General features: G+C 51.4%; 1 protein-coding gene across 1 annotated transcript in view; it reads left to right on the top strand.

Moving 5' to 3' along the window:
* The first annotated feature begins 5,044 nt into the window (after positions 1 to 5,044).
* UNC5B (unc-5 netrin receptor B) overlaps positions 5,045 to 22,902 on the top strand; it is an 84,115-nt gene continuing 66,257 nt past the window's right edge. Inside the window, 1 exon segment of the mRNA XM_032470170.1 lies at positions 5,045 to 5,594. Coding sequence (XP_032326061.1) covers positions 5,516 to 5,594 — 79 coding nt within the window. The 5' untranslated portion in view covers positions 5,045 to 5,515.

Here is a 22,902-nt window from a genome sequence, read left to right as displayed (position 1 = left end):
ATCACTCTTCAGCCTGTTCCAGCCCCGTCTCCACCTGTCTTTTCTGTGTCCCATAATCCACAAGCAAGACCCAGTGCAAAATTATTTTGAACAGGGCTTCTTGTTCAAAAATTATTAAGAACTTCAAGACAGACAAACCCCAGATGAGGGACATTCTACAAAATACCTGACGAATAATCCTCAGAATTGTCAAGATCATCAAAAAACAAAGAAAATCTAATAAAACCACAGCCAAGAGAAGCCCTTGGAGTCCTAACTATGTGTAATGTGGGATCCTGATGGGCTCCTGGAACAGAAAAAGGACATTAGGTTAAAAACTAAGGAAATCTGAATGACCTTTAGTTCATAATAATATATCCATATTGTTTCATTAATTGTAGCAAATGCACCATACTAATGGAAGACATTAATAATAGGGGAAACGGGGCGGGGATATAAGGGGTATATGGGAACTTTCTGTACTACATTTGTAATTTTTCTGTAAATCTAAAACTCTTCTAAAATTAAAACTTGTGGTTTTTTAAAATTAACAACAGCAAAGAATTCTGAGAAGGTGACAGCAGACTAAATTGTTCAAGACAGAGCCAGAATTTGAACCCAGATCTGCCTGACCTCAAAGCTCTTGTGAGTGACTAAGCGCTGCTTGAATTCCAGTGGGAGAGCTCTCCCCTGGGGGGAAGAGAAAAGATGTGTATGGGGTGGAGGAGGAGGGGCCACATAGTGTGGGATTCCATTTATATGAAATTCCCAGAATAGGCAAACCCATAGAGACAAAAAGTAGATTCCTGGTTGCCAAGACCTTGGGGAGAGAGGAATGGGGACTGACTGCTTAATTGTAGGGGGTCTTCTTTTGGGCTGATGAAATGTTATTGAATTGGATAGTGGTGAGGTCGCACAACAATGTGAAGACATTTAAAAAAACACTGAATTGTACACTTTAAAATAGTTAAAATTATAAATTTCATGTCATGTGGATTTTATCTCAGTTAAAAAAAAAATACAAGCTTGAGGTCCATTCTGCCTAGATTTGAATCTCCAGGGCACCGTTTACTAGCTGGATATGACCTTGGGCAAGCTACCTTTCTGTGTCTCAGTTCCCTCATCGCGGTAAATAGTAGTAAAAGTATCCATCTCATAAGGTTGTTGTCAGCAAGGTCCAGGCGTTTGGAGTCCATCCTGGACTGGGTCACGGAAGGGATTACGAACTCATTCCCAAACCTTCCCATCCAAGATTCTGCAGACCGAATTGTCTGAGACTCCCCTCCTCCTGACAACCCGGAGTGGAGACCCACTCCCGGGCAGCCCCCAGGTGGAAGCCGGGAACACTTCTCGCTTCCAGACCCACTGCCTTTAGGATGCTGGCTGAAGAGGCCGTGGAGTAGGTGTGAGATGCAGCGCGCCGCCTAGTGGCACCTTCGAGCACATCAGTACCAGCCATAGGGAAAAGCTCCAACCAAAGCCGCCAGCCACACCTGCAAGGAACCCCTGCAGCTGCTGCTCCTTATTATAAAATAGGTGGCTTGTATTACGCCAGATTAGGGGCTTTCTGTATATCCTTTTTAATCCTACGAGCTAGTTACTGTGCCCCTTTTATAACTGAGGACACATACTTGGAAAGACTTATCAGCCAGCCCAAGGTCTCCCAGCAGGTAAGAGCAGTTCCAGATCTGGTCATCTATCAGTTCAACTCCGGATTCCAGAATTCTGTTTCCGACGCACTCTTCTGATTGGGGTAAATGAGGGTAGCCCATGGAAGCACGACAGCACCCACTAAGGGTTAGAACCGGCCCTGAGACTGATTTCAAAGCAGCTATATTGCACAAAGTCTGCCTCACTTCCAGCCTCAGTCCTCCCCACTACCTCCAGGGACACCCCCAGGAAATGGAGGGGAGGTGGGAGGGTCCTGCTAGGGCTTACTTGGCAAGGCTGTAGGCCCTTTGACTAGTAACCCCTCTTTCCTCAGCCTCACTGATGCATCCACTCAACCAATCTTTATGTATGCTTACTATGTGCAGGGCAGTCTTAGGTGCTGGATATGGCACAGTGAGCAGGAAAGGGGGGCCTGGCCTCCAAGCAGCTCACCGCCTCACCCTCTTTCTCTAACTCACAGCAGGACCTCTTTGCTGTGGGTTTGGAAACACCCTGGTAAGTCTTAATCCAGCAACTCCAACGTGTCATTTTAGGGCCAGTCCTTGCACATTCTTCACCCATTCTGGGAAAAGGTGTAGGCTCAGGGCAATGTGACTCCCTCTGAAGCTTTTCCACTGGCCCCATCTGAGGGCCAGCTAGCACTTGGAGATACCTGAGCCAGGAAGCAACCACATCTGCAGGGGGTTGCTTAGCTGCAGGTGGCTGGGGAAGGGGCATTCTCCCTGACCCTGGAAAGGCAGGGAGGGGTGCAGCGGAGTTATGGAGGAATCCCAATGTGGTAAGTCCCCTACCCCGATGATGCCAGAGTCCTGGAGGGAAAGCAGGGCCAGGACCTCCCATGGGTGTATTTCAAGAGTTGAAAGCATTCTTAGGTTGGGGGAAGTGAGGAATGACCATTCTCCTTTTGCTTGCCTGTCCTCCTCACCCTGCAGCCAGAGATTAAATAGAGTCATGAAACCTGACACTAGGACTAGAAGGGCCTGCCTGGTGCAATTACTGCCTAAACAGCAGAGTCCTGAGGACTGGAACTTTTCTGAAAAATCTCCAAAATCCCACTGGCCTTCTGGTTGAGAGAGAGAAAGAGCCTGCCCTGCCATCCCTGCATGCTGAGTCTCTACTGAGGTCCCTGCTGAGTTAAGCAGCAGCATAATGCCCTGGACAGTACACCAGCGGCCAGGGGTTGACAGTCAGAAGCTGGGCCTTGGCATGTGTGTTCCTATATGAGTTTCCTGGTAGTTGTTAAGTATCTAAATATTTATTTGTCTTTAGCGTCATCTACCTAAGAGTGTATTGGCAGTTTGGGGTGTGCCTGCCTGTGTGTGTGTTTGTGTCTGTGACAAGGTGTATGTGTGTGCTTTTAAAAATCCTGTGTCTTAAGTATGTGGGTGTCTCTGCAGCTGGGTGCCGCCTCTGTGATGTTTCTGGGAGGGTCATTTTACACCTTTATATTTTTGTTGCATGTTTGCTCGTGTGTACCTTTGTAGGTGTGACTGTAACTGTCTAGGGGTGTGTATGTGTGTATGTGTGCTTGCAGTTCTGTGGATGGGTGGGGCTGGCTGGGTGTGAGGAGCTATTGACTCCCTCACCCACTGCCCTTGCCTGGGCTGTGCTGGGCCAAGATAAAAATAACCCACCTATCTTTACCCATGCGAACCTTTCTCAATTAGCCTAAGTTCTTCCCAGGGAGTCCCACTCACCCATATCCAACCTCCTGATTCTGGCTGCCCAGCAGAGAGGGCTGAGGAGGCCGACTGACTACATATACCCTCCCGAACATGTTCCAGACCCCAACCTGTGGGGGCAGAGTATGTGGAGGGGGTACTGGGCAGTCCTGCCTTTCTCTCTCCTCTAGAGAAATGGCTGGGGCAGGTCCTTGTTGCTTTTCTCTGTCTTGCAGCTCTCCTTCCAACCTGCAGGTCTGGCCCCCAAGTCCTTTCTCCTCCAATGGAGGAAGCACCCCTGGGGACATTTGACCCTATTCCAGCCTACCCCCTGCCAGCTCCTGGGCCTGGCTGGACCTCTTTCTGCCTTCCTTTGCCCCTTTCTGAAGCAGCCATTGTATCTGTATTTGAGGAGTGATTTCAGATCCCAGTTCCAGAAAAATCTCGAGTCATGACTGGATCAGGCCTAGGGGACAGAGGCATTCCTGCTGGCTGCCAGTCCCTTCTCACCTGCCAGCCCCTGAGGAGGTGAGAGGGTGGAGGCTCCCCAGCTCAGAGGGTTTCTTTCCAATCTTATCTCTCCTGCTCCTTTCACTCACTCAAAGCTGTGTGATCCTGGGCAAATGACTTTACATCTCTGTGCCTCAGTTCCTTCATCTGTAAAATGGGGATACAAATGGTACTTACTTCAGAGAGTTGTTGTGAGGATTAACTGAGGTGATGCATATAAAGTGTTTAACCCCGTGCCTGGCACACAGAAGGATTCTGCCAATGTTAGCTGATCCACCCCTTTGATGTCACTCGGTTTTAATCTCAAGATACGCACCGCTCTCCCCCACCCCCCGACTCCACCTGGCTCCACATGCCCCTTGGCTCACCCTTGGGTGGTCAGGATTTTCCCCAGAATTAGATTGGCAGAGAGGGGAGATCTTAGAAAGAGAGATTACTAACATTTGTGCTGCAGTTTCCACACATTTTTTAAATTCAATTCTACACCCCCTTATGAAATTGTTATTGTCATTTTTTTCCACTTTGCAGATGATGATGAAGGGAATCAGAATGGTTAAGTAACTTGTTCAAGGTTATTGAGCAGGTAAGAGACGGAGCCCAAGTTTACACTGAGTCAAAAATGGCTGCCCTCTCCCTTCTGCCCCACTGTCATGGTTTGAGGGGGGGCAGTTTTAACATCCCAGGACCTGGGTGCTGCAGGGGGTTCAGAGGGGTGTGGTAAACAGTTCTGCCTAAGGTCACACCGACAAGTAGGGCCAGCCAAGATGATCTAAATCTATACCCAAGTTCAGACAGCTGTAAGCCTCTGCTTTACCAGAACTTAAGTGTTTGAGACTTTCTCACATTTAGGAAGCTTTTTGGGGAAAGACCCCCACATGTAGAAAGCATAGAATGTAATACAAACCAGGAAGTCAAAACGAGTCCTGAGTGTAATTAGAGGAGAAAGCTGACACAGCCAAGCCAAAGGAAAGCACAAAGATTCATTTCCCTAGTTTCTGGAAGTGAAAATTGGGCAGATTCCGCTTCCAGCTACGATCCAGCGGCCGGGTTTTTCAAAGCTCCGGGCCCAGCGGCTGGCGAGGACCCCCCGCAAAGGGCCCCCAGCTCCGCCGAGGCCGCGCCTAGCTGGCCGTCCTTGACCCACCTTGAAAGGCCCTCCGCCGGCTCCGCCCCCACCCGCCCAGGCCCCGCCCCGGCGGCGCGCGGTCCCTCTCCGCTCTCGGACTCTGTAGGGCGAGCGAGCGGCAGCGCTCAGCATTGTGGCAGGCGGCGGAGGCCCGCGAGGGCGCCGGAGCCGCCGGTAGTGGCGGGGCGCAGGGAGGCGCGCACGGGGAATTGGACGGCGCGGCGTCGGCCGCTGCGAGCGCGACTGAGCGCTCTCTCCTTCGGTCGCCTAACTTCGGAGCCAGGACGCCGGAGCCCGGGAAGCGCTCGAGCCCCGGAGCCTGAGGAGCGCAGAGAGGGGCGCGCAGAGCCTGGCTGAAGAGCGGGCGCAGACACCCATCGAGCTCCGAGCGCCAGGCAGCCCTCTGCGAAGCGTGGCTGCCGCTGCCCCCACGGAGGGCACGGGCTGGCGTGGCCCGGCGCCGGGGAGGACGGCGAGGAGGAGGCGGCGGCGGCGGAGACGGCGGCGGCGAGACTGGGGCCAGGGAGAGAGCCCCGGGGGAGAGGCGCCCGAGCCGGGCCGCGGGAGCATGTGGGCCCGGAGCGGAGCGCGGGGCGCTCTGCTGCTGGCGCTGCTGCTCTGCTGGGATCCGAGTCTGAGCCAAGCAGGTAGGGAGTGATCGGGTATGGAGGCGGGGACGAGGGGACTCTGATACCTAACTCTAACCCGAAGTTGAGCGGTCCATCACCCGGTTGGTGTGCGCAGGGAAAGCGGCAAGGGCGCCCAAGTTAGAAGGTAGATTTCCCTGCCCCTCCAAAGTGGGCGGTGGCGCAGCCATCTCGCGGGGGGAGGGCGAGGCGGTCCGCAGGCACTCCTGTTCCCACCTGGAAGAAATCGCTTCTTTTCCCTGGAACAGTGTCCCAGTCTGGGTGTGCGCCTTCTGTAGAACCCGCTTCCAGGGGACCCTTGGCTCTGCGCACGCCGGGCGGCGGTGCTGAAAAAATACTGTCGCTGCGCTAGCCAGGTGTGCGCTCGCTTGCGGTTCGCCGTCAACTTCCTAGTCCATTTCCCGGCTCGCCCAGGCTCCTACACGGGGCACGGACCTGAATCCGCAGACGAGAGGGAGAGAGCAAGAGACCTGGGGAGCACGGGAAGCACGGGTCCGGGCCGCTAGCCGGAGGAGGCTAGCTTGCTGGATTTTGGCTATCGAAGTGGGGTTGGGCTGAGTCTTCCACGTACAGCTTGCCCCGAGATCTTGGGACCCGCAGGTCTGGAAGGACTTCTTTATGGTTGTTGGTTTTGTGTGTTGAGGGGAGGCGGGGAGTACGTAGTGATCCTGCTGAGTTTCCTTTTAAATGAGTCACTGACATTACCCCCGTCTGGGGAGCCGAGAAGGTGCGCTCGTCATGCTCCTACTTTGGACCCAGCAAGATGCCTTAAGGGAGTTGCTGGGCTCCCAAAATGAAGTCCCTATTCCGCCTCTCCCGCTGTGGATGTGTACATGTCTCGCTGGTCGGTAGCTAAACCAGGCATCCCTGACTGGGCTGCGTCTTCCTGGGGAGTTAGTAGACGCACGGGAGCCAACCAGCCTCTCTCTGCTGCCGGAACCCAAGCAGGTGGGCCGGTCGCCGGCAGCCCGGCTTCCGAGGAGGGGTGGGGGTGGGGGTGGGGCGCATCCTGCACCGAGTCCTCCGAGTTGTGGCTGAGAATGGGGCTGGAAAACTGGTGCAGAAAGTGGACAAGATGACGCAGCCCTCCTTCCCCCAACCCCTCCACCACCTTCCGCTGCGATGTTGATGTCCGCCGCCCTCCCCCACCCCCCGCCCCGCCCCTTCCCACATCCCGGCCCCCAACCTATAGTCAAAGATCTCTCACTCTGGAATTAATAATTCCCACGGCCCAGGAGTGAGAGCTTGGTTTTAGCACATCCCCCACCTTTTTTTTTTTTTTTTGCCACCTCTGTGCTGTAAAGTTACAACACAATCATTTGATCCAAGTTAATTATGATTTGGGCAGACTCTGGTATTTAAAGCAGTGTTTTGAAGTTGGAAGGTAATGATGGAGGAGGGGGCAGACTGCTGAATGACCAACCTTGTTTTAAAGAGTGCAGTTAGATGTGGGTGGTGCTGAGCTGGGGTGTTGGTTTCTGGTTTGTGGGTGTTTGAGGGGAGATGATAGAAGGGTAAAGTGTCTGTAAATGGCACATGGGCAGGGTTGAGTCCTGGGAAGCTGCTTTTGGACCAGGAGGGCAAGGGGATCAGGAATGAATGCTGAGGTTACTGGGGTGGAGTGCTGGCTAGGCAAAAGAAAGACTGAGATCACTTGGCCTAGAGTTTCCAGAGCTACAAGGTGTACTTGGCTGGGGAGGCTGGGGGTGGCCTGCCTTGCCTGCTTAACAAAATATCCGGCCCCTACCTTCCCCAGAAGAAACCTCAGGCCCAGGGCTTTGATGGATTTGGGTGCGTCCTGTGCGCAGCCAGAAATGGCCTCTAATACCGGGCTTTGATTTCTCACTAGCGAGCAGAACTGGCATTGGAATTGTGCTCATTACTTAGCGTAGCATGGGTTGCCTGCCCACCAGCCTGGAGAGGGGCCAACTGGTGGGATCTGCCTGCTGTCTTCCCTTTGCCCTCAGAAACCAGCCTTCAGGAGCGAGAACATGCACCTTCCTCCTACACAGCCCTTGTACTCGAATGTCACAGGCACAGAGCATTTTTCAGAATGTTCTTTGGGTCTTCCCCACGGATCCCTCATAAAAAGCTCCATTTCACAGATGGGGAAAACCAAAGCCAGAATGTTGGCTTTCCTCAAATCTTGCCTTCACTTGACCACAGATTGCAGATTTGTATCCAGGACTTCTATCCAATAGCCAGGCTAGTTCAGGACACTTCGGACTACTCCTTGTAAGGGATCCCATCCACCCCCCTGCCATGAGCATCATATCAAGCTGAGACAGAGAAGGCTACCCCCACAGAGTGTGTGGGGGGGGTGGCTCTTTCTTGGCTGTGTCCATGCTGTCCTCAAGGCGCAGGCGCCTCTCTCTCCTTTCCCCCACCCCTATCCCCGGTGAATATGGGAATGAGTTCCCTTTACAGCACTGAGAATTTTTTTTTAAGCCATAAAATTTGATGGTGGTGAACTCAAACCCGGATCCATAAAACCAAGACTCTTAGAAGGAGATGTCAGCAGTGACTGGCCAGTTGAAGCCACTTCAAAAGCCCAGGTTGGCCCTGGGAATCTCCTCCCACCCATCCCTCAGCCTTTCCTGGAGCTTTTAATGAGCCTTTCGTTGGCTTCTGGCTGGGATAGTTGAGAAGGAACCAAAGTGTCATGATAATACTTCTTTTTAAGACACAATTAAAATCAGAGTTTTCCTAGTGTCTCTGCTGTGTGTGTGTGTGGTGGTCTGTTCCTGTCTCATATAGCAAATGCCCATTTCACTTCAACAAATGGAAAATCAAGAGTGTCTTAATGGGTTTTCTCATTAAAGTGAAAGTACCACTTCAGGAGAGGAATTTCGTGCATAATTTCTCTCCTCCCTCCTCTCCCCACCAGACAACCTGAGAATTCTGTAGGACAAAACAATTCCCCTCTCTTCCAACCGAATATTTAACTGCTGAAGCTTTGGGACAGGCTCTGACTTGCCCAGGACTACACTGGGACTTGGGTATAGAGTTGGGATTTGAACTCAGGCCTCATAAACATCATTCTGGGTTGCAGACTGGCTGCATGGGTCAGGGATTAAGATTCTGAAATCAGGGCCCCACCAAAGGCAGGCAGCTAAAGATGAGGTTGGTTTGGTAGCTGAGTTTGAATGGGACTCATAGCAGGAGTGGAGAAAGGATAGGGGAAGGAAGTTGGGAGTACGGACCTAGGAGAGGTGGAACAGGGCTGGGCCAGAGGTCAAGGTGAGACCCTGAGACCAGGCAAGTGCCCAAAGGTAGCTTCACCCTCCAACACTGATCCGCTCAGCAAAAGCCCCCACCTTCCCCAGGTCAGATGAAACACAGGTCGCACTCCCTTGGGCCGCAGGGCTACACATTAGTATTTTAGAGCTCTGTACCCATTTGTATAGTTGGGGACAGAATAGGTTTTTACTTTTTTATTTTGAAGCTTTGAGGGCTCATCTCCTGCATTCACTTTGTTTCTGCTGAGCTCAGGTATTGTGACCTGTTTCTGGCTGCCAGGCCAGGCCCTCAAGTCTGCTCCTACTTCTCTTTCCCTTTCACCAGCAGTGTCTTCTAAGGAGGGTCTGGGCTGCCTAGGACTCTGGGGACAAAGCTGGAGGGGAGGTGGACCTCTTACATTCCAAGTGCTTAGAAAGCAAGATTAGTGATTCTGAATGGCCCATCCTGGAGCCTCCTCCCAGGCATACGGGCCAAATATGTAGTCTTTTGAACCTTAGCTCTGGGATTGGGGTAGCAAGGAAGCACCTTGGAGCCCATCGAGGCCTGGAGGAAAGGGAGGAGAGGCAGGGTCATAGCCTGGAATTTAGGGGTTGCTCCCGTGGGACTGGGGAGTAGAGAGAAACTGCTCCCTGGCAGGATGGCCCCCTGGGGAGAGAGGAGGAAGCAGCCGCAGAGGCCAGACCTGGCGCTTCTGGCGTCCTCCTCCTCCTCCCCAGTTTCCTAACAGCTTCTACAAATGGAGTCATTAAAGCTGTGAAGGCAAAATGAAACCAAACAAGTGCATTCTGTGCTTTTCTGTTTCTTTCCTTTTTTTTAAGGAAAATTTTAAGTACCGTAATTAGAATAATAGGAGGAAGGGCATTTTCAGGAGAATGGAGGGAATCCGCCTCGCCTTCCACTCTTTTGATTTGCTTCTGAAATTGGGGCGGGGGCGCCACCTCCTCCCCTCTGTAGGCCTCCGCTCAGCCGGGTGCTGCCGGACTCTGGGCTTTTTAGGAGAAGCCTAGCCACGGCTCCTCGCTGGGAGTTGGGCCTGCCCGCTGGATTCGAACTCCGGCAGGCAAGCCCTGGTGAGGCCAAACCACAGGTCCCTGCGGCGCCCCTTTCTCTCCGATCCTTGGCTTCAGCAAGGCTAATGGCAGCGAAAACATTCGCTGAAAAGCAGGCGTAAATCAGCCGCCTCCCCGCTCCCCCCGCCCCCCAACCCTCTACCCCTTTTGTTTCCTCTTCCTTCTCTTCGAAAGCCCCGAGTTGCTGGAAGCTCCCGAATTACCCTTGCGGACGAAGCGGCCAGATTAGCATCTCCGCCGCTGGCGGGGCTGATTCAGCGCGCACCTTGGCACTACCCGCTCCCCGTTCCCTTCCTCTTCTGCGCCCCTCTGGTCCCTCTTGCCCGCTTGCTGCCCCTCTTCACCCCCTCCTCTGCGGAGCTAAATCAGTCTGCAGGAGCCCAGGAGCTCTCACGCCGCTGTTAGGGAGTGAGAACGCCGAGCCTCCCTCCTTCTCACCTCCTAGAACAGGCTGCCCCCAGCGCCTCACAGCTTCCCCACCGTGGGGCTGTTTTCTCGAGGAGGGCAGGTTGTGGGTTTGAGAGTGGGCATTAAGGTGGGGGTGGGGTGAGAATGTGTATGGAGGGGATGGGGAATGATGGGAGTGTGCAGTGGGAGGTGAGGGTAGCTGTGGTACTGTGATGGTTGTTAGGTGTGTGTGGAGGTGATGTGCGCAGGAGGAATGGATGTGTGTGTTGAGGTGTGTCTTTTGCATACGGGATGTGTGAGGGAGGTGGCTGTGTGTGTGTTTGGGTGTATGGGGGGTGTGCAGTGTACATATGAATTCAGCTGTGGTGTTTGTGTATAAATAGGTATGTATAGTGTGGGGATGGTGAGTCACCAGCAGGCCTGGGAAGTTCATCCATTGTACTCTGTTGGGGATGCCTGTTTGAGATGGGACCAGGTGAGCAGGATTTGGTCCAAGTGCAAGTCATGGAGTTGGAAGGGCAGAGGCTGGCTTTCCACTGAGGGCAGATGAAATAGGCCTACCTGAGGGTGGGTCCTGGTGCTCCAGAGGAGAAAGCTTGACCATAGACAGGTCCTCTAGCCAGCCCAGGAGCTTGGGTGACTGCACCCAGAGAACAGGGGTCTGAGACTTGGGGTCTCCTGCAATCAGCTCCTGGCTTACCTAGAGCAGTAGCAGGGCCTGTGGTTTGAAAATCTGCTCTTTGATCCAGGTCAGGCTCATGCTTCAGCCCTTTGGGGGAGTGGAGTCTCTGGAATTTGCTGGAGAAGAGGCAAGCAGAGCTTGGGTGAATGGCATCTCTCATGGAGAGCAACGTGGGCAGCCATGGCTGAGCCTGGGGCTCTCACTGGATGCAATTTAAAGAGGACACATGCACACACAGACACACACACGAGCCCTGGACTCTGATGTTCCTTGATCACAAAGGGCTCCCCTCCTTTCCCAGTTCCCCTGCCATCCTTAACTCTAGGATAAGGTGTGCTCCTGTGGAGCAGAGAGACCTATGGGAAAATCACAGGCCCACTGATGTACATATTGTTTTACAGTTTATATTTGTAAGACCTCACTTTGTCCTTGTAAGACCTCACTTTGTCCTTGTAAGACCCCTTGAAATATGGTAAGTGAGATTCCAAGAGCCTCTGTGTTAAATGAGGGCAACCACACTAGAGCTGACCTTTGAACAATGAGAGGGTTGGGGTGCCGACTCCCCAGCAGTCAAAAATCCTCTATCTGCTATTGCATCCTCAGTAACAAAGGAATTGATAAATAACTCACCCAAGGGCAGGAAGCTGAAACGGTTTGGGTAGAATCAGGACTCAAACCCTCGTTCTTTTGATTCCGTGTATTGTGATCTCTAATCCAAAGTAAACTCGTCCTCACACTTAATTAATTTAAAGATCTGTAACATGAGAATACAGGTACTATATTTATTGAAAAAAATCCAGCACGTAAGTGGACCCACACAGTCCAAACCCACGTTGTCCAAGGGTCAAATGTCTATGCAGGGAAGAGCACCAAGTTCTAAGCCTTGGGGCTTCCTGGAGAGGGTGATGGGAGCCAGACCTTGACTCTCCTTTCAGGTCTTTCTAAGGGCATTCCTGAAGAGGAGACAGGATGGGGGCAGGCCCAAGACTTCTCCCACTCTCAAGAAAGTGGCCTTGTCAGCTCTGCATGGCCTCTGTCCTGTGTGGACACCAGTCCTTGGTGAGCCAATCTTCGGCCATATTTCTACTCCTGGCCCTCCCAGGCCCAACTGATGGGGCGTGTCTTGGGGACCCACCCTTCTGAGCTACTTCTGGGGCTGGCACTTGAGAGGAAAAGATTTCTTATTCTTTGATTTGCTCTCTGTGGTTCTTGAAGATGGAGTTAGCCCAGAAAACACTTTTTATAAGCAGTGGTAGGGATAATGTTGGGGATGGACACATGGGGAGATATATTTCTTTGCCTTCTGCCACACCCCCACCAGAGAACTCAGAGTAGATAAGGAGAGGATGGAAACTTCAACCCAGCTACTCCCATGACCTAGCTGGAGGGGGCAAGCTCACTTGTCATCACCTCTAGGAACCTCCAACCCCTCTACGCACCCCTCCTCACAGAGGCCCCTCCCCAGGGCCTCAGCTTCAGTGCAGAGGGTGCACCGCATGGCCACCTGGGACCCTGAGGAGGTTAACATAGCCCCCCAGCGTTGTCACTTACTGACACTGTGGCCCTGGGCAGCTCACATAACTGCTGTGCCTCAGATGTGGCGGTTCCACATGGGGATATAATAGTATTGTCCTCACAGGGTTGTTTTGAGGTTCACATGACCTGATATATGATGAAGCACTTAGCCCAGCCTGGCACACAGTGAGCTCAGGAAGTGCTCAGGAACAGCCTCCTCAGGAGGGAGCCAGTGATACCAGGGGATAGGGGAGGGGAAAGCAGGGAGGCTTCTGGCCTGGGAGTTAGGAGACTCTGGTTTTTGCTCTTTCTCAGCTGTGTGACCTTAGGCAAGTGCCTTTCCCTCTCTGGGTCTGATCTGTAAATTTGGGGTAGGGGAAAGGTGAAAGGATGATCCTTAAGGGCTCTTGTTTGTTTGTTTGTTTGTTTGTTTGTTTTTGTTTTTGTTTTTCTGGTTCCCTCTGAAGAGGCCCCAGCAGCCAGCAAGAGACAGAGGTAAGCAAGGACCAGAACCACTGTGTTTACAGAGGCCCCTCCAGAAAGTCAATATATCGACTAGAATGCCCTTGTGAGCATTATGCGGCCCTGGGTCTCTCTCTCTCCAAAGCTATAAATCACCCTCTGGGATCTCAGTCCCTTTTTCCTGTTTGGTAAGCATCTCCTACCCCACAGACAGAGAGTCCCAGATGCCAAGCAGGGCCCAGGAGGCAGAGAAGGCCCCCATTGGCAAAGGCAGCCTGGGTGTGTGAGGAAAGACACTTGTTCCCCCTACCCTGCCACCTCCGGGGGCCTGCAGAGAGTGTGGTAGGAACACACTGCCCAGACCTGACCATCTCATTCCAGTTTATTTCTCAGGGGTGGAGGGTGGCCAAGCTTGGGGGAGGGGGAATGAGAACTCCCATCCCCACATCGGGTGTTGGAACAGGCCCAGTCCTAAACCTTGGTGCACAAGCACATTCATTCATTTTGAGCAAGTACTAGGTTCCGGGGCCAGATGTAGGCAAAGCACCAACCTGATCCTTGAACTGAGTTGTGTCACCTCTTGAAGCATGAGCGATGTGCCAAGCCCGTGATGCTGGGGTGCAACAGGAGTGTGTAATGGTGCAACAGAGAGGAGCACTTCTGATGAGCCAAGATGCGCATGTACTGGGAGGGATGTGGCGTGGTTCTTAGAGGGTGGGCTGTGCAGTCAGACTGCTTGGGTTCAAATCCAGGCTGTGCCAGCACCTGGCTATGTGTCCTGGAGCAAGTTGCCTACCCTCTCTGAGCTTTAGTTTCTTCATTGGTAGAGTGGGAGCGGCAATAGCACCAGACTCATCAGATCCTTGTGGGGATGAATGAAGTAATGTGTACAAGTGCTTTGCATATTCTAAAGCGCTCGATAACACTCACTGTCCTCCTCCTCCTCATTGTTATTGGTGCCAAGTATTGGGTGGTACAATAGGAAATCCTTCAGCTACTGAGAGAAGGCTCCTGTGAGCCTGGGTGGTTGGTCAGAGAAGGCTTCCTGGAGAAGAAAAGGATGGTGCTTGACTGGCCTTTGAAGGATGAGCAGAGTTTGAGTGAACAGAAAGAGTGTTCCCGGTAGAGGGTATACATGTGAAGGTGTGGGGTGGGAACATCTGACACACCCAACCCAGGAAACAGATTCTGAATTCAGCCATCTGATCACCTGGTGAAACAAGATTTCTGGAGCCAGAGGTCCCTTCTTGGTGGAAAGAGCCAAGGCTTCGAAATTAAAAGGATTTGCCTCTCACTGCGTACCTGGGCCAGGTGGCTCAACTTCTCTATACCTCAGTGTCCCCATCGATGAGGTGGGGGTGACCCCACTACCTATACTGGGTGGTGCTATGATGTGAGTCCTGGCACAGAGTAGGTTCCATTGATTCCCACTGGCTTTCCTCCTTCCTGCCTCCCCCCACCCTCAATCTGGCTGACCCCTGACTGGGGCTGGGCCCTGCTTCTTTTTCTGTACATCTCTGAGCAGGAAAACAGGGGGACAGAGAATTCCTAGTGGCGCTGCCCGGTTGACCAGGGGGCCAGGAAGAGGGGCAGGAAGAGAGGGGGTGCCTTTTCTGGTCCTGATGCCCACCCGGGCCTGATAGATATCAGGAGGCATCCCCAAGGTCTGGGAGGAACATCTCCTGCTGAGATCACCCAGAAGCCTGTAACCCCAGAGGCCCTGAACGGCGTCTGGAGGCCTTACTGGCGTCAGGAGACAGAGCCAAAGGAGAGCAGCTCTGTAATGTGATCAGAGGTGCCCGCCTGCCCAGCCTGGGGCCTGGACACCCATGGAGGATGCAGAGCTTACAAGAAGTAAAGGCAGAAATTCTGGGAAAGGTAGTTGTTCCTGGCCCCCTCCCCCATCCCTCCTTTGGTCATTCTGTGACACAGCAGGACAGAATGAGACTTCGAGTGAGCAATGACCTGGGGTGTGGTGGAGTATGTCCTATGGGGCCTCTTCCTGCCCTTCTCTTTCCTTATTACCCAAGCTGGGGCCCTGGGGATTAGGAGGGCAAGATGGGATTGAAACAACCAGGTGATGGGTGAGCAGCGGTGACACTCAGTGACTAGGGAGACTGGGTCAGATTTGTCTGATTTTGCTCACTTGCCTGTCTCTGGCGCCAAGCACAGTCCCTGGCACACAGAGGGTGCTTGGTAAACACATGTAGAACGGATGAATGAGCAACTCGTGGTCAGTCTTTGCTGTGACTCGGTCCCCACCGTGCTTTGGACTTGCTGCTATAGTTATGTAACCACAGAGTTGGAAGATTCTCATTGCTTTGCTTACAGCCCCCACCCCTCCCCACCTTTGCCTACTTCTCTCTGTTCTTTCTCTCCTGCTTGCTGACTTGGGTCTCTTACTATGCACCGGCTACAATGGAAGTCATAGCCAAGTCTTAAGTGGTCAGAGCCCCCAGGTAGAAATTCACTAAATCCAGTTGGAGCAACAAAGAATTAATCAAGTACTACAGTCAAGTGCCCTCAGTCCCCTTGTGTGGAGAAGGCAGACTGGTGGCCATTTGCTGGGCTGGTAAACTTTGTACTTATCTGCAAGGTAGTCTTAACAAAGCCCGGCTGGTCCAGGCCCTTTAAAGATGTTTGTTTCCTCCTTGCAGTCCCAAGCCCATTGATTTTTCCTCTCCATCTTGCCTTCTAGAGGCTCAAGAGAATGTCCATTGCAGGGACACTGGCCCTGAGGCCTGGGAGCATGTGTGGGCTGAGAAGGAATATCCAAAGGCTCGTGCACAGAGTCGGATCGGAGGCCTCAGTCCTCCAGAGCACCTGCCACCAGTGTCGGCAGGAGCTGGGTTTGATGCAGGGGAGCAGTTTTGGCTACAGAGTCTGGCTAAGCCAGGCTCCCCCTGGCACTGCGTCCAGTGTTAACATTCAGGGAGCATCCCTGGGAGATTAAACAGCCCTAGGCCCTTATCTGAGGCAGCAGTAGTCCTGGCCCCACTGCCACCCTCACAGCTGGGCACCCGCTGGCCCTTGCCAGGAGCCCCTAACACAGGCTGAGCTGAAACTCCTGTCTGGCAGCCCAAGACAGCCAGGGCTGATGGGCACAGCAACCCCTGCTGCAAATCTGATCTAGCCCCACATTTTCCTGCCAGTGCACCCCACTCAGTACAGACACACACACACACACACGCACACACATAGGAGACAACAGCAGAAACAGCCCTGAGTTGAGGATAAGGAAGCCTGGATTCTAATCCTAGCCGTGCAGCTAATCTGCTGTGTGGCATTGAGCTAGTTCCTTTCCATCTCTGGGTTCAGTGTCCTCATTTGTCCTAATGAAGAGGGTCTGCCCTAGAATCAGTAAACTGGGTTCAAGTCCTGGTTCCATCACCCCTTGGGGCAGGGAGGACAGGACCTGTGTTTCCATTTCCCTGGCAGGAACCTTCTGCTGGTGGGTGGGCCCTGGCTTCTCCCCGTGGCCTGGCTGGCCATGGCTATGCAGCTCGATGACAAGAGTTTGGGTCCCTTCCCACTCTCTCTGCTCCATAGCCTGGAGCAGAGGAGGCCAGAGGCCACGTCAGGGAAGGTTAGTGTCAGTGCTGGGTTTGATGTGTCCGAGCCAGCACACCATCTGCCGTGCCCACCAGAAGTTACATAATCCCTCGGCCGGCTGCCTGTTCTTAGAAAACGGGACAGGCAGAACCAGCAGGGAGTAGAGGCTCAGGTTTTCTTGCCTGCACTTTGTTCCCTCACAGTCCACCATCTCCCTGGACGTGTCTTCAGTCTCTGAGCTCTTCCCACTCTGTCTGGAGCCTGAGACATAAATGCCAAGACAGAGCAGGGCTGAGGTTGGAAGGGGACGCAGCAGGCCTTGAGGACTGCTTGCTGCCTAGCCTTGGGGTATCCTGCGGGCTGCTTGCTGACAGCACACTTGGTCAGCAGCCCTCCCTAGCCCCTCACACCATTCGTCTGCTGAGCTCGGGCAGGTGGGCTGAGGAGGGCAGTTCAGGGCTCTGGGAAGTAGGGGCAGGCCCTCCTCCCAGTTCCTACAGAGATGTTCCCCTTCCAACACCTTATCAAATAATAAACATTTTTGATATATCTAAATAACAGCTAAATAATGCTGCCTATGCATTACTAAGGCCTTGCGAATCACTGAGACCCAAGATCCCGTCCTGTCTCTTATTTGCTAGCCATGTGATGTTGGCCAGACTACTTCACCATCATTAGTCTCAGTTTCCTCATCTGTTAAATGAGAATTCATATAGCTATCTTGAGGCTTGAATCAGACAATAGTATGTATAGAGGACAGAGAAAGTGTTCAATAAATGGTAGCTGTCATCATTGGTATCCAATTCCATTTCCTTTTCTTTTTTTGAGGAAAATAATATATAATTACTAAATCTTATTTATTCTAGAAAAGTGAGATTGGTTCAAAATTAATCCACTAATATTAATAACACATGCCAAATTAATATCAGAGAGCATATTAACAAATCTAAGGGGACAAAATCATATGATTATAAGTGCTGAAAAAGTCTTGGACAAAACACAACAACTATTCTTGGTATAAACATTCAAAAATACAGGAATTAAAGGATAATTTTTAGTATGATTATATATATATAATATATATATACACACACACACACCTTAACCCTGAAGTCAGTATCTTATTTAATGAGGGAACACTAAGAGCATTTCCATTAAGATCACTAAGAAAGCATGGATGCCCTCCATCTCTCCTACCATTCAACACTGTGCTAGAAGTATTAGCCAATGTAATTAATTAAGAGGGTTCAGTTAGGGGCACAAGAATGGGTAAAGAAGAAGTAAAACTATCCCTACCAGATATTAAAACATACCATAATGCCTTATAATTTAAAAAATGTGGAGCTGGTTCATGAATTGGCAGATAGGCCAATTGAAGATAAGATAAAGCCCAGAATTAGACCCAAATGTATATGGAAATGGCATGTATGCAAATGTGGTATCTCAGATCACTGGGATAAAGACAGACTTTTTAATAAATGGTGCTGGGAGAACTGAGTAGCCATGTAGAAAATGATACACTTTGATTCATATTTCACACCAAACAGAAAAATAAACTTTTAATGGACTAGGGATCTAAATGTAAACAGTGTTACCATACAGGTAGTGCTAGATGGAAACTGGGGGAATTTATCTTCAATGTTGGGGTAGGGAAAGGCTTTCTAACTATGACTCAAAATCCAGAGACAAATTAAAAATTGATAATTTTTATTACATAAAATTTAAAAAATTTTTACAGTAAAGTGTTCTAAAGAAAGTCAAAAGACAAAAATATTTGATAAACTGGGAGGAAATGTTCATAATATATACCACAAAAGACCGAGGTCTCTAGTACATAAAGCATTCCAAAGTACTGAGGGACAAAGGACCAAAAAAAATGATTAAAAAGTGGGAAAAAGACATGAACAGACAATTCACAGTGACCCTCAAACATGAAAAAATGTTAAAACTCACTTATAGTTAGAAAGATGCAAATTAAAATAACTGTGAGATATTACTTCTCACAAGACTGGAAAAATTAAAAATTATGACTATACATTTCCATTGGGGAGGCTGTGGGAAACAGGCACTTTCAGATGCTGCCAGTGGGAATGCAAATTGGTATAATCTTTCGGAGAGATGGTGTGGCAATACTTAAAACTGCATCTACACTTTATTTTTAGCCTGAACAATCCTAATTCTAGAAATCAATCCTTAAGATATACCTTTATTGATACAAAAATGCCTATGTGACTAATGATTGATTACAGCATTATTTGTAATCACAGAATATTGGAAATACCCGAATACCTGGCAGAGTAGCTAAATAAACTATGGTACAGCCACACATACATGGGAGTACTATGCAGCCCTTAAAAAGATGTTAGAACTCTTCATGAGCTGATACAGAGAGATTCCTAGGACTTACTGGCAAGTAAAAGAAGCAAAGCACAGCAGAGTATCTGTAGGATTCCACCTTTCATGTAAGAAAGGAATGCATGTGAGACCAGGCCAGACCCAGACCGCTCTTCTCATTCTTTCATGGCCTCCTGAATACATTCGGCTTCCTCATCAGATGCCCCATCCCACTCTGCTTATAGATATAAGCAGTGAGCCCAGTGTTGGGGGACAGGTTCCCCATGCTGCCCCCAAGGAACATGGAGAGGCGCAGGACCCACAAGTGTCGGCCCTACCCTGGCTTGAGTTGTGACTTCTGGCTCTGTGTGGTCCTGACACCTCCCTGCAGCCCCTGGGACCTGCTTTCCTTTTTTGTTAAGTGGGGGTTAATGAATCCTACACCACTGGCCACAGATGGAAGGTGGGACCAATATCATAATTAGTTCATGTGTGCAAAAAGCTTTGTGAGATGTGGGATATGATGTTCTTTATTATTTATTTACAGGCTCTGTAAGTTGCTCCTTGGGACTTCGATGGGTCTTGGATCCTCCTTTTCTAGTCCCTTGTGACATACACATATGTGCACATACATATAAACACACACACTTTGTTCTATACAGAGTTGTAAAAGATGCTGAGGAGGTTGTTTCGTTTGTTGTCTCCTTGACCTGTGAGGGTCCCATCCACATACATTCCATCTGCAGGCCAGGTGTGGTATAGGCCCTCTGAGCCTGGCCTCCCTCCTGCTCTGGACCTGCTCTCCAGCCCACATGGGCCAGTTTGAACGCATTGTCTCATTTAGTCCTTGTAATGATTCTAGGAGGAAGGTGCTAGCAGAGAAGCAGAATGAAGCTTGGGAAAGTAAAGTGACCCACCCTAATCTCCCAGCTTTTAGGTCAGAGCCTAGTCTGGGAAGAGCCCTAGCCTCTGGACTCCAGATTCAGTGCCCTTTCCAGGAGCCCACTCTGCATTCACTCCCTGGAACCAGATCTTATCCACTGTGTACCTTCCTGGATGTCCTGGTGAGCACTGGCTGCTTGGTGATGACTCGTGGAGTGATTGTGTGGTGACTGAACAGAACTTGGAGCTGCTTTGTAAAATGCATAATGCCCCGGTGATGTGATCCTGGCCTCAATGAAGTACTGTTGATTATTGGGCAGAACTGGGCTTTTCCCACAAGCCTGTCACAGCCAGCATCATCAGTCACCCTCTCCTCAGACTCTGCCCTTTTAAGGATTGGTCTGAGAGAGTGTGTGTTCATGTGGGCACATGGGTAGGAAAGTTAGCCGCCATAGGGGGTTGTCTGCACCCCTCAAGCGGCTGCAAGTCAGATGGTCTAGGGGGGAAGGGGCCGGGACACAGAGCGCGTGGGGCTTTGGGCAGGCAGTGGAGGGCATAATTGCCGGAAGGTCTTGCTCTGACCCCTGAGAACGCTGGTTGCCAGTCAATAAGTCATTTATTACATCCTTGACAGCATCCTTCTCTGCCCTACCCTGGGCCCTGTGCAGCTTGCAGAGGAAAGGACAGGGCCAGTTGAGGGTCTGGCCTCTGCAGGGTCATGAGCTGCTGGAAGCCTGAAGTAAGCCATCCTCCCCACCTCCCCATTACAGCCCACTGGACGAAAGAGCAAGCCCAAGTCCCCAGGGGCCCTGATCGCCACTGAAAAGAGCTGGCTAAACGGAAGTTCCCAGGTGCTTGGGCATCTTCATCTCACTGCCTGGACTTCCTTTCCAAGCCTCCTTCCGGGGAATTGTAATGTATGCCGGGGAGGGTGCAGTCCTTAGTAACCCAGCCTGGAAGACCTTTTAAGCAGCACACGAAGGCCCAATATCCCCTTCACTTGAGTGAAAACTGGTGGTGAGAATCGGCCCCATGCTGTTTCTGGTGCTCCTGCCCACCACACGTCAGGGTGGTGCCCATCACGCACAGGCATGGAGCGCTTCGTATGAAAAGCACCTTCACAAGTGAAGCTGAGCTTCTCAGCAACCCCAGGACATTGTCAGGGGGAGTGCTTTCACTCCTTCCTTAAGATGGGGGACCTGAGGCAGAGAGAGGGAGTTGACTTGCCCAAGTCATCCCCGGACTTGCTTTGTGGCTGCTTGATTTTCCGCTCTTACCAGCCCCCTCCACTCTTGCATGGCTGAGAAAGATTAAGAAGCAATCAAGACTCTTCTAGATTGTCCTTCCAGGACCACGTGTCTTACCTCTAGGTTTTATCCCAGGAAATTCAGCAGGAGATTAGAAGGAACTATCACAACTTTCGTGCTGATTGGTCCGAGAGGCTAGGGGTACACCTGTTCAGGGCACAGGAGCTCTCCTCACCCTGGGGTTCTGCAAGGGAAGCCGCTGACCCCAGAACACACAGCCCCCGGCCTCCAGCCCTTCTGGCTGCAGCATCACCTCCAAAGGTGGAAATCAGGGCGGAGTAAGGTAGGAGCAAGCAGTGGCCGCTTTCAGTGGTCTGTCCGCAGAGGACCCAGCTTGCCTGTCCTGGACAGGGATGTTCCACAGACAGCCAGCTGCTTCTCTCTGCCCACTCCGCCCTCCTCTCCACATCAGAGACCTGGGCCACCTCCCCCTCCCCAGAATGTGCCATGTAACCTCACCATGGGTAGACAGCAGAGACCAGCCTTCCACAATAGGGAAATTCCAGACCCCACTAAATTCCAAATTCCACAGCCTTATCTGGCACCGTTCTTTCTGACCTTTGATGGGCTTCCCGGTGTGGGAGAAAGGACCTCCCCACCCTCAGAGAGACAATGGGGAGGCCCCACTTTCCCACCCCAGCCCCCCGGTGGGTCCTGGCCTTGCACCGTGGCTGGCACACATAGGTTGTTGGTACTGAGAGAAAGAACAGCCGGGAATTTGGGGGATGGGTGGACAGTGGGCCTGACAGTGACTCCAGTATGAGTCTAACTGGAGTTAACCCTTTAGAACCCTTTAGAAGGGTTTAACCCTTTCAGAAGGGAGATGCCACACAAAAGCAAGTCACTGCCTCTGTCTGAGCCTCAGTTTCCCCATCTGTTAACTGAGGGGGTTGGATCAGGGAAATCTGAGGTCCCTGATGGCTTTCAGGTGTGCATTGTCTAAAATCCCTGTAGTCGAGCCGCTGTAGAATTTCCTGAGGGGCCAAAAGAGGCCAGTTGTGACATCACTGGCCTCTCCTCCGCATTTCCTGTCTAGCCAGGACCTGTAAACAGGGGTTTTGATGAGAATGTGGGTCTGCAGCCGACAGGAGGCCGCAGTTCCCACGTCAGTAAACATGCCTCTGTGTGGAGTACTCTCACCACTGAACTTGACGTGGCTGGTTCCTTCCTGCCATCTGGGTGCCAGCTTGGCTCAGATGTCCCTTGCTCGGAGAGCCCTTCCCTGATCCCCATGCTTTGTTACTTCTCTTCTAGCACTTACTACCATCTGGAATTATGTGTGTATGTACTTATGAGCTTGCTGGTTTATTATCTGTCACCCTTCTAGCATGTCAACTCCTCCATGAGGGCATGTCACTCAGTACTGTCCCTCCAGGCCCAGAACAGCACCAGCATAGACTGGGCCCTCGTGCCCAATGGATGAATAACCAGGGTTGTATATAAGAATCTCTTAGAGTTTTTTTTTCCCCCTGAAAAATTCACATGCCTGGCCTTCACCCGTAGAGGCTCTGGTCTGGGCAAGTGAATTTTGACAGAGCACCTCAGGTGATTTAGAGGCACACTTCTTGTTTGAAAGAGAACTTGGTGGTTCTCAGCCTTGGTTGGTCAATAGTTTCACCTCTGCCTGGGTCCCACCCAGAGATTCTGACTTAATTGGGCTTAGGGTCTGGTCTGGGCATCGGGAGCTTTCAGAGTAACTCAAGTGGTTCTGTTATGCTGCTAAGATAGATGCCCCAGCTTCTGATCATCTCCGAAGCCTCTCTGGTCCAAAGGTCTGCCATTCTTGGAAAGCCCTGCAAGGCTAAGCCACTCTTTGTTCCAGACCTCCAATGGGGGTTGGTTCTTTGCCCTCCCCT

This window comes from Camelus ferus, chromosome 29 (genome assembly GCF_009834535.1).
Source record: "Camelus ferus isolate YT-003-E chromosome 29, BCGSAC_Cfer_1.0, whole genome shotgun sequence".
NCBI classification, from domain to species: Eukaryota; Metazoa; Chordata; class Mammalia; order Artiodactyla; family Camelidae; genus Camelus; species Camelus ferus.
The sequence above is the reverse complement of the archived record's forward strand: the minus strand, read 5'-3'. Positions and strand labels throughout refer to the sequence as shown.